This window comes from Panthera pardus, unplaced genomic scaffold (assembly GCF_024362965.1).
Source record: "Panthera pardus isolate Hobbes unplaced genomic scaffold, ASM2436296v1 HiC_scaffold_11, whole genome shotgun sequence".
Classification (NCBI taxonomy): Eukaryota; Metazoa; Chordata; class Mammalia; order Carnivora; family Felidae; genus Panthera; species Panthera pardus.
The window spans coordinates 98,632,000-98,643,391 of NW_026526666.1; the positions used below are offsets into that span (position 1 = coordinate 98,632,000).

An 11,392-nucleotide genomic window follows, 5' to 3' on the forward strand; every position below is an offset into this window, starting at 1 on the left:
GGCACTTAAGTATGGCGCTGCCATTCTCAACAGGAACGTAGGGCTTCCACCGCATGGGTTACGGGGACCTGCCATGGCTCCATCCATCACATCTGCATTCCATTCAGGTGGAAGGAGTGGGAGATGCACACCCACCTCTCTTTACGTGGAAGTTGCCCGTTTCCACTTCCCGTTGGCCGGCCTATAGTCACATGCCACGGCAAGGGCTACTGGGAAAGTCATTTCCGTGCCCACGTGCCCGTAAAAGTCCAGGATTCTGATGCAGTTTGGAGAGAATGGACAGTGAGGCACAATAAGCAGTCTCCCCCCAAATCTCAGAATCCCTGCGACTAAAAAATGGACAGATGGGAATTTGTAAGAGTGAGCAATCATTTTCTACTGAGGATGGCCCGAGGAGACTTCGTGAAAGGCACATTTGGGTCGGGCCTGGAAGAGGAAGGGAGAAAGTCCAGAGAACCTTGTAATACAAAGAAACCCAGGCTCCACCCCACAGCTGCCAACCAGGCTGGAGCTGCGGCCTCGGGAGCCGGGCTCGGCAAACTCTCCGGGTGATTGTCACAGTGGCCTAAGTCTGAGGACCGCCATGGTAAGCGGGGTGGTGGGCCCCAGGCCTCGCTTAGCGGGCCGCAGTGGGCTTCCCGCACGCAGGCCAAGGGGGAAACGAGAACAACAAAGACCGTGTGTCAGCTTCTTCCGTGGCTAAAACGATTCCTTGCCCTTCACTTGGAAATTATCTTTATTAGTTTTGTCTTTGTGGCAATGGTTTTCGGTGCGTTTGTTTTCTAAAAAGATGGGGACCGTGAACAGTAGTACTAGTTGAGGTCTTTCTAAATGTCATTCCTTGCAAAAGAAAGAGCTGGCAAAACCTGAACGTCAGTCCCCAGATGGGTTTTTGAAACTTGGCCGGGCCCTGAAACCACAAGTCCAGGACTCCTGAGCCACGGGATGGAGACCTGAACCTTGGGGATGTTTGGAGAACAGCTGTATTTCCATTCACTGATGTGTCAAGCCATGGGGACAGCACGTGGATCCCCAAGGCCGTAGGAGGATGGGTAAGCCTGCGGAGGAAAGGCTCGGTGATTTGGAACCACGGAGGACCGCGCCTGGGCTCTGGAGGAGTGAGGTTGCAGGGTCAGCGGGCTGGCGGCGGAGAGAGGCTCTATGAGGAGGGCTCTTCACTCAAGGAGGCGTGCTGCTCTTTGTGGCACTTTGGTCAGCTTGCCATAAACATCTTCACCAAGTAATACCGTGCGGTGGCCAAATTCATTCCCACTCATGGCCACAGCTGTCAGCCTGGCCGAACACAGTGCCTAAAACGTGCCTCAGGTGCCAGCTGCTAAAAGTCTCCGGTGACAGACACACATACCTTTCCCACGGCGGTCCCCCTGAAGCTCCACCTTGGACAGTGGCCAGTCGCCCACCTCTGTCCTCTCCCCTCTCCCCCTTTTTATATATTATCTACACTTTAACAGGTTGGGATAGTTGACCCGCTAGACAGTGACGCGTGACAACGGAACCTTAAATGCACGTTGGTCTGAATTCGGGGAAACATTTCGTGCTGTACCTTGGTTGCCTCCATCCTGGTCTTCCCTACCTGCTTTGAATAACTGGGCTCCACAATATGGCCACTTCTGGCAGAACCACTGTGTTTCCTCCTCGTGATCTGAAGTCGAGTGGCATTTATGGGATGGATCATGGTCCTGTACATCTAGGGACTTTTCTGCCTGTATTTTATTCAGGGCCTTTGTCTTCTTTGAACTTGGAAGGTTTGAGCTACTGCTTATACACACCATCCCAGAGATCCCATTCCCTGTTGGTGTTGAGGCGGAGACCGTGGTTTCACTTCCTCTACCGGAGGCGATAAGATGTCGTTTATGTTCCTTCTCTTGTGAGGATGCACATGCTGGGAGCAGCTTTGTTCAGCTCACAGGGGGCATGGGATGGACTTGATCTTCCACTCCCCCCATCCCCTGACCTTGCAGTGCCCCAGGAATGCCAGGGCCCCTGTCTGGTCTCAGCTGTGCAGTCCCTGGAAGAAAGCCGCGACAGCTGACTACGAGGGGCCTGGACTAGGGCCCAGGCCGCCAGCATCAACTCAGCCTGTTACCCAGTGCTGCCAGCTCTAGTCTCATGGAGCTTCCAGTCTGCCTCGGGACACAGAAGTAAACAAGCGATCAGAGCTCAGAGGTGCAAATGTCTTGACGGAGGTTGTACAGGCTGTGATGCAAATGCCATGACCCCGGTACAGGACTGAACGCAGGCAAGCCTGTAGTAACTGGACAGAGGGGTTGACCGAATCTTACCTGCTGTGCGACCCTCTACTGAATGACCTCGTGTCCTGAAACGGCTTTGTATGAGACGTCTCCTAGCAATTCTTTTATTGTCTTGGCTCACCTTCCCTGTGAAAGGAGCTTAAAGCCAACCAAGATACGTTGTTGTTGCCGTAAGGCTTGAGGCTTGCACCAGCTGGTAAACACCAGCCTGTTACTCATCTGAGGTTACAGAGAACATGCTTCCCACCTCCGAGGGGAGGCCGCAAAACGTCAGTCAAAAGACATCCCTCTCATGCCACCGGTAGTTTTACACCAGCTTCAGCTCCCTTCCTTGGCGTGCAAAGAACTATGCGTGTAGAGCAATTAGCATGTAATATTTGGTAATTAGCATGCTTAATGCGATTCAGATAAGTTCCTTGACATTTTCCTAAAAACAGCACGTTCCCGCCCACCCCTTCAAAGAGCAAAGCCCAGTTTGTTTGAAAAAATAAAAAGACAAATTAAAAAAAACTCGCGTGCCAGTCTTATTTGGTGCCGAATATACGTGGGTTGGCCTCTTCCGGGACATTGCTCGTAAATTTAGAAACTCGTTTCGAAAAAGACTCCTTATCCAGCAGCCAGCCACACGGCTCATGGGTCGGAGGAGAATCTGAGAGAAAATGGCTAGATCTCGCTTAAGTCAGGGAGCTAAGTCGGTCCTTTTCAAGGAAAAAAAAAAAAAACAACAGTGCGCCTGGCGACAAGCCACACTTTCCGTCCAACAAGGAGCCAAATTTGGGGACACGGCGAGAGCTACGCTCTCCTCGTCCGCCCTGGCGCAACAACGTAACTCTGCGCCTTGCAGTGTAGCCGCCCGCTCCCGCTTCTGCAGACCGAAGGCTCAGGCGGGCGGTCCGCTCGTCCCAGCGCTCGGAGGGTCCGCGCCCGGCCCGAGACGCCCGCTCCGGTCTCCCCTCCCGCGCCGGGGCGCCCCCTCGCTCCCTCCCTGCGGCCCCCGGCGCCTCCCGGACCCCGGGAAAGGGGCGGGGCCCGGGGGCCTGCACCGCCCGGCCAGCGCGGGGCCCGGGGACGGACGCGGACCCGACCCCCGCCGCCGGCCCGGCTCGCCCAGAGCCGGAACCCTCCCCGCTGCCTGGGCCCGTCCGCCCGGGCCCGTCCCCACGTGGCCCCTCGGAGCGGGCCGCACTACCCTGCTGCCGCGGACGGACAGCCCGTCCAGCCACTGACACCGCGCTGAGGACCGACAGCCAATGAGCGCGCTCTGACCGCCGGTGGGGGCGGTGCCTCCGGGCCGCCGCACTCCCGTACCCGCGCCGCCATTGGCGAGTTTGGGTTACACCCCTGCCGGCAGGCCCCGCCCCGCCGGCAGGGTTAGGTTGCCTCACGGGCGGCGGGCGGAGCTGGTCCCGTTGTGCTGCGGCTCGCGCGGCCTGCAGTCCCGGGCCCGCGCCCCGCGCAGCCCGCCCGCCCGCCCGCCATGGAGCCCGGCCCCGACGGCCCCACCGCCTTCGGCCCCGCTGACATCCGCGAGGGCTGGTTCCGCGAGACGTGCAGCCTGTGGCCAGGCCAGGCCCTGTCGCTGCAGGTGGAGCAGCTGCTACACCACCAGCGCTCGCGGTACCAGGATATCCTTGTCTTCCGCAGGTACCACCGCCCACCCGGCCCCGCGCCACCGAGCGCCTGCGGCGGCCCTCAGCCCAGACCGCCCGCTGCCCGCTGCTCCGAAGCCAGCCGGGATTCCTCCTACCCGAATCTCCGTCCCGACCACCCTTCTTCCTGCCCGACCCCTGCCTTGCGCCCTTTACTTCGCCCCCCGCCCCCGGCCGTCTCTCCCCCCGCCCCTCCCCATGCAAAACTGTCAGAAGTTCTGAAGAACTAGGCCCGTCCCCTGCCGCGATGCCCTCCCCACCCTGCTCCCCGTCTCCCTGGGCCGGGGGCCGCCGTTTGGGGCGGTCCTCTTCCGCGGGGAGGGAGTCGGAGTCTGCGCCGACCCCACGCGCCGCGCTCCACGTGTCAGTCCCGGACACGTCAGAGCCGGGACCCTGAGTCCACCCCCACCCCCCAGCCGGCGGGCCTGCCTGCCCAGCTTTGCCACGTGTCATCCCCAGTACTTCCCCCTGGGACCCCTTGGCAGGTCGGGGGAGATCCTTCTCACCCAGGGCGAGTGGGGGCACATCGCCCCCACTGCAGGGGACCCAGGTCCCTAACTGTCACTCCTGCCTTCAGTAAGAGCTACGGCAACGTTCTGGTGTTGGACGGCGTCATCCAGTGCACAGAGAGGGACGAGTTCTCCTACCAGGAGATGATAGCCAACCTGCCCCTCTGCAGCCACCCCAACCCACGCAAGGTACCCCGGCTCCGGAAGGTTCAGCCCCCACACAGGAAGCCCACTGCTCAGTGTCCCGCAGAACATGGATGTGCCCATGCTCGGCCCAGCTGCTTCCTAAATGGTTGTCAGAAAGTGTTAGCAAGCACAAAGGGAGTAAGTTGGGTGGGGGGTGGCGGCGGGCCCACTTCACAGGGTGGGGGCTGACACAGCCTCTGAGGAGCAAACCCTTCTCACTGAGGCCCGAAGCTTAAGACGCAGCAGCCCTGGGAGGAGTTTCCAGGAAAAGGGGACGCCTCGTGCCAGGTTCCTGAGGCAGGACAGCGTTGCTGAGAGTAGCAGATGAAATAATAAGGTCTGTGCATCAGCGGGGTTGAGAAACCTACCCTGTTCAGATGGTTTTGCGTGAGTGTATCTGCCCCGTGCGGGCCCAGGCCGCTGAGTCCTGCTGGAGCCTGTTTGGTGAGGCTGATGCTCAGTTGATGCCCTGCTTCTGACTGTTCCTCCCGCTCCTAGGTGCTGATCATCGGGGGTGGGGACGGGGGTGTCCTGCGGGAGGTGTTGAAGCACTCCTCCGTGGAGTCCGTGGTCCAGTGTGAGATTGATGAGGTGAGTGTTGGGCTCTGGGGTCAAGTCCCAGCTCCGCCCTGGGACTTGGCTGTGTTCCCTTGGGCAAGTTGCTTAACCTTGCTCAGCCTCTTTCTTCGTTGGGAGGATTCAGTAGAAGATCTGGGTAGTAAAGGGCCTTGCACGTAATAAGTATGCCTCAATGCTGGCTCTTAGTAAGACTAAGCTGGTTTTCAAGTCAAGATCCAGGAGCGTTCCAACTACTCGTGCGTGCGTTTACCCTTTACGCTCAGCTTGTTTTTAATGAGCATCTAGTACGCAGCAGCCATCGTCCTAGATGCTGGGGCACAGTGGTGAATGGACCCGTCCAGTCCCCACCCCCTTGGAGTCGGTCTTCCAGGGAGGAAGAGACTTAAGAGGGTGATCTGGTGAAGGCGCGGTGGGAGCCGGGGGTGAAAGGAAAAGGCAGGCTCAGAGTTCACGGGTGAAGGCTGGTCAGCGCAGGCCTCCCGAGGAGGTAGATTTCAGCTGAGGCTTGGATGGAAAACAGTTGGCCACGTGGAGGCAGGGGAAGGTCCTCCTGGAAGAGGTTGGACTCGCCTCCCTCTGAGATAGCAAGAAAGTCACTCAGAAGGGACAGTTTGGTCTGGGGACAGAGAACAGGGACAGTGGGATGTGAGCCGGGGAGCAGAGAGGAGCCATCCTGCCATGACTGAGAGGGAGGTACCAGAGTGCCCCCCATCTTACAGATGTGGAAGCCGGGTTTCCACAAAATGAATGGCTTGCCCAAGTGACCGGGCGATTAGAGGGACTGCTGGAGGGCCTCCAACCCCCACGGCAGAGCCCGGTCCCTCCTCCCTCCTCAGGACGTCATTCGGGTCTCTAAGAAGTTCCTGCCGGGCATGGCCGTGGGCTACTCCAGTTCCAAGTTGACCCTACACGTGGGTGACGGTTTTGAGTTCATGAAACAGAACCAGGATGCCTTCGATGTCATCATCACTGACTCCTCAGACCCCATGGGTAAGCGAGGGATGGGCCTTGGGCCCCCCTGGCAGCCACCGTCCAGAGGCGGGGTCCCGCGTCTTTCCTGTCTTGGTTGCTACCTCCCCAACCCAGCCCTGGCTCGGCAGAGGCAGACCACGCTGTTGCCCAAAGTTCACAGGTTGATTTCCTAGAGGAGGGTGGGGCTCTGGTCTTGGCCCACTGAGGCCTAAGTTTCTTCTTCAGCCTCTTCTCTGGTCTTAATAGGCCAGCATCAGGGCAGGGATCTAGTCTCAACCCAGGGCCCAGGGTGGAGAGTCCCCCAACAAAATGGCAATGAGAACCCCCCCACCTCCCTGCCCAGGAATGGGACGAAAACATGGAGCCCTCCTCAGGTGGACAATGGATCCTTGCGCTCCTGAAAAGCACTCTCTTTGTGGTTGGTTTCTGAATCCACAGACCTGGGCTGAAATCCCGGCCCTGCCCCCTTGGCAGCTGTGAACGTGTAAAGGGGCAGTGGTGGTACTTGCCAGAGCCAGGCTCAGGAGGTCTCAGCCATTGTCCCTTGTCCCCACCACTGCAGGCCCTGCGGAGAGTCTCTTCAAGGAATCCTATTACCAGCTCATGAAAACGGCTCTCAAGGATGATGGCGTCCTCTGCTGCCAGGGTGAGCAGGCCGGCGTCGGGGGCGGGCCGGGGGTCCTCCAGTGTCGGGGGGCCCTGCCTGCCGGCGCTGATACTGCCCTGCTCTCTCCCCAGGTGAGTGCCAGTGGCTGCACCTGGACCTCATCAAGGAGATGCGACAGTTCTGCAAGTCGCTCTTCCCTGTGGTGGCCTACGCTTACTGCAGTATCCCCACCTACCCCAGCGGCCAGATAGGCTTCATGCTGTGCAGCAAAAATCCGGTGAGCTGCGCTCCCTCCTGGGGCTAGGAGGGGGGCAGGTGGGCACGAAGGCGCTTCCCTGACGCCCCCGTCCCCCGCCCCCAGGGCACCGACTTCCGGAAGCCCGTGCAGCAGCTGACACGGAAGCAGGTTGAACAGATGCAGCTGAAATACTACAACTCCGACGTGCACCAGGCAGCCTTCGTCCTGCCCGAGTTTGCCCGCAAGGTGAGCCGCTGGCAGGAGCGGGCAGGGGGGCCCGGGGCCTCCCGAGGGTCCGCCTGAGCCCCCGCGTGACCCAGCACTCCCCTGACGAGGCCTTCTGTCCCCCCAGGCCCTGAATGATGTGAGCTGAGCCCAGGTACCGCCGCCCGTGCTGCCCAGGATCTCAGGCCAGGGAGCCTCCGGGGCGCCCGGGTGTGACAAGCCCTGGACAGGACCCCCCCGACCCTGCCCCACCGGCGCGCCCACCAAGCAAGTGTTACAGGCCCCGGAATGCTGCCCAGCCTGCCCCGCTGGGCGGACTGTCTGTCTCTCTCAATGTGGCGTTCAGCCTCCAAGCCTATGGCAGCTGTGTACGGCACCTTCTCCGCCTTCTGTCACCCTCACTCACCAAACACGTGTATTTATAACAAAGTCTGAATCGTGTGTCCCCCGATCTTGAGTGGGCCCAGGCGGGCGCCACCTCAGCCACGGTTGGACACTCCTGTGTAGCAGGCTCCAAGCCGGCCCCAGTGTCGGGCCTCTAGGTGTCTGGCCCTCGACCTCAGGCACCGGGGGACACAGCAGTTATCAAACTGGGCCCGCATCTGTCCTGAGACACTGCCTTAGTCATTCCTTCACCAAACCCCACAAGGACAGAGGTGACAGACCCCTGGGGCCGGGGCTGTGGGGCTGACAAGATCACGGCGGGGCCGCTCGGAGGCTTTGTCGTCTCAGAAGAATTTGGGTCACTCACAGGCTTGTCAGGTGCCATCCTGGGGATCGGGGTGAAGATGCTGGAGATGATTCCAGGCAGCTGGCTGGGGCACGCTTGGGGTCCGGTTACTTGGGCCTGTGTAAGCACATCAGGTGCCCTAACGTGGCTCAGGATTCAGACTTAGGTTCCGATCCTGCCTGCCAACCCGTGAGTGTGCTGTGGTCAATTCCCAGAAGTTCCCCCGAGCGTTGAGAGAGCTTGAGAAAACAGGTGTGGGTGGCTATACCAGGACTGTGGGCGCAGGACTGTCCCCTCTCCAAGGTGCTGAACCTCCATCCTCTGCCCCAGGCACCTTACCCTTCCCGATGACCTGCACTGAGGCTCTGCTGGTACGAGAGAAGCCACAACACGGTGCAGGTTCAGGGGGGACGCCTCCAGCCCACCCCCATCTCAGGGTCTACAGGAAAGAGCCCTGCTCCTTGGAAAAGCCGACCTCACCAACCGCCTTCTCCGCCCTCGACAGAGGCACTGCCAGAGGACGAGTTGACCTGGAAGGGGACTTGGCAGGGCGGTGACAAGGGAGTGGCTCCAGCAGGGAGGAAGGATGCCAGAACACCCCCCTGACCTGCACCTGCCCTGGGCAGCTACCCCAGACCCGACAGTTTCAGGGGCTTGGAACTGCAGTCATCACGGGGTTGGGGAGCAAGCCTCCAGCTGCACAGATAATTCCTTGAGCGGCCGCAGGCAGATCACTTCCCTGCTCTGGGCTCCACGCACCCCAACCCCACACCCTCACTGGACCCGGACCACCTTCTGACCCCTGATCGCTAACTTTGCCAGAAACCCAGGCTTGGGGATGGGCGTTGTTCCCCCAGGTCTCCCCACTCCCAGGGAGGCCGGGTGGCGTCACAACAAGTCTGGGCTGCAAGGCAGAGTGTCAGTTAAAAGAAGATACGGTGGCCAATTACAAAGCCCTGACCCAACACAGGTCTTCGTTCCTTAAACCTTCACAGCTGCCGGTAAGGTACTGAGCCCAGGAGAGGCGGATGCTGCCCAGGGCCACACATCGAGTCAGCACACGGTGGGGGGTACCAGGCACCTGGCCTTCTGAGAGCCACTCCACTCTGCCTGCCCCACGTGCCTCTGCAGCTCAGCCCAAGCACCCTCGGGCCCCAGCAGGGACATCACCGGGCCTCTGCTCTCAGGGCGCCTCCTGCCCCAGCCCATCTTACCAGACTCCAGGAAGGTCTGTCCCAAGGTTAACCCGAGGGATGCTGCTGGCAGGGGCTCTGGACTCGGACCTGAATCTCAACCCTGCCTCCTGCTGGCTCTGTGGCTTTGAGCCACTCCGCTCCTGACTTGCTTACCCTGCCTGTAAAATGGGAGCATTCATAGCCCTTACCCATGACGGGCTTCATTAAGGGGTGTAGGTGACGCAGTGCTTGCTGAGTAGGTGAGAATCAGGATTGCCTATCCGGACAGAGAAAGAGGAGAGGAGGCCCCAAGGTGTAGAAAGAGGGAGGCCATCGGGAAACAAGAATGCCTCACCTGGACGTTGAAGTTGTCCGCAGCGTAAATCCCTCCACTTACCCAACTTTTAATAAAGCCTCCTTGAAGGGGTGCACGTTAGTTAGGGACTAGCACTGGGCACATCGAGGTGGGTGTGATGTAGACACAGACTAATGGACCAAAGCAGAAGGGGGGCATTCGGTGCAGACGTGGCCTGAGCCTCGAGGCCCCAGAAATGCCGGAGAGGGCCACAAACAGGCCCCCTCTGTGGCATGGCGGATAAAGACGTTTTGGGGTTTTGTTTTTTGGTTTGTTGTTTTTGGTTTGTTTTTGTTTGTTTGAGTTTTGGGTTTTTTGTTTTTTTTAAGCTCTATGCCCAACACGGGGCTTGAACTCATGACCCTGAGATCAAGAGTCACGTGCTCTATTGACTGAGCTGGCCAGGCACCCCGTAGCTTTGAAGTTTACTTATTTAGCAAAACTAGCCCTGCTCCGGTGTAAGGATTCCAGTAGGTGGACCATTTGGAAGGAAAATAGCGGGCCTCCTCGGCCACTGCACTTCTCGCAGAGGCAGCCGCGTGTACCTCTTCCAGCCGAGGCTTCTGGTCTTTGCCTTCGTGTCTGGAGCATCCTGAGTTACTGCCTCTCTGCGTGGCAGCTTCAGTCATAATCTGTTGACTTTCCACTAGGGAAGCTGAGGATTTCGTTCTTCCCTTCCCTGACCCAGCCACACTCTCAACAACTAAACGATCATCTTGGTCGGGCCACATTCAGCACGGGTGCCAGTACAGCTCTATAAACGTCACTCTCGGCTGGGACAGGAGACCAAGTTCATCTGCACACCTCACTTCCCCTGGGGGTGTTTCACATCTGCTTAAATTTCTTTCAAGTTTATTTTGAGAGAGAGAGTGTGTGTGTGTGCTCTCACATTAGCAGGGGAGGGGCAAAGGGAGAGGGAGAGAGAGAATCCCATGCAGGCTCCACGCTGTCCGTGAAGAGCCCTGTGCGGGGCTTGAACTCACAAATTGTGAGACCGTGACCTGAGCTGAAATCAAGAGTTGACGCTTAACAGACTGAGCCACCCAGGCGCCCCTCACATTGTCTTAATTTTTAATAAATTCATCGCCAGTTCAGCCCCGAACTTTTTACCAAATCTTGAAAGCTCTTTTTAAGATCTTTGGACTCAATATACTTCATGAGGGTCTGGACAGAATGCTAACCAGTTTTTTGCTATGAGACCCTAGTAACTGCCCCATTATAATTTGTAGTTCATTCATGATTATGTTCAATGGAATGTTCAGTAACAGGAAATAGTAACATACCTAATATGCATTTGTTCATTATGATTTATACCGGAAAGTACATAGCACTCTTTTAAGAAACAATAACTACTGAAAAAGTAGGGTTTTTTTGTTAACGTGTATTTATTTTTGAGAGAGAGAGACACACATAGAGTGTGAGTGGGGGAGGGGAGGAGAGAAAGGGAGACACAGAATCTCAAGCAGGCTCCAGGCTCCCAGCTGTCAACACAGAGCCCAATGAGGGGCTTGAACTCATGAACCGTGAGATCGTGACCTGAGCCAAAGTCGGATGCTTAACCGACTGAGCCACCCAGGCGCCCCTGAAAAAAAGTTTTAATGTTTAGACTCAACAAGTATTCTGACCACCCCTGAGTCTCGGACCACCCCTAGTGGAACTCCCTATCGGAAGTCTTGTCTCCTGGACCTCATACCTTCCCGTTTCATGGTTTACTCCCTGGTCTTGGTGGAGCATATTCCCTAGTAACTTTCTGAGAAAGGGGGCAGGGGATGCTTGAAAAATCTGACACACATGAAATGTCCCTGTTCCACTGCTTGACTGATGGGCATAGAATTCGGATAGGTACAGAATTCTATGTTGGAAATCCTCTCCCTTTAGCATTTTGAGATTTGCT

General features: G+C 58.0%; 1 protein-coding gene across 1 annotated transcript; it reads left to right on the forward strand.

Annotated features, from left to right (window-relative positions):
• Window positions 1-3,643: 3,643 nt before the first annotated feature.
• Window positions 3,644-7,674, forward strand: SRM (spermidine synthase). Its single transcript, XM_019461369.2, has 8 exons — window positions 3,644-3,917; window positions 4,500-4,620; window positions 5,116-5,208; window positions 6,033-6,186; window positions 6,731-6,814; window positions 6,907-7,052; window positions 7,137-7,259; window positions 7,366-7,674. The coding sequence occupies exons 1-8, from the start codon at window positions 3,751-3,753 to the stop codon at window positions 7,384-7,386; spliced, it is 909 nt and encodes a 302-aa protein (XP_019316914.1). The 5' UTR covers window positions 3,644-3,750; the 3' UTR covers window positions 7,387-7,674.
• Window positions 7,675-11,392: the final 3,718 nt, after the last annotated feature.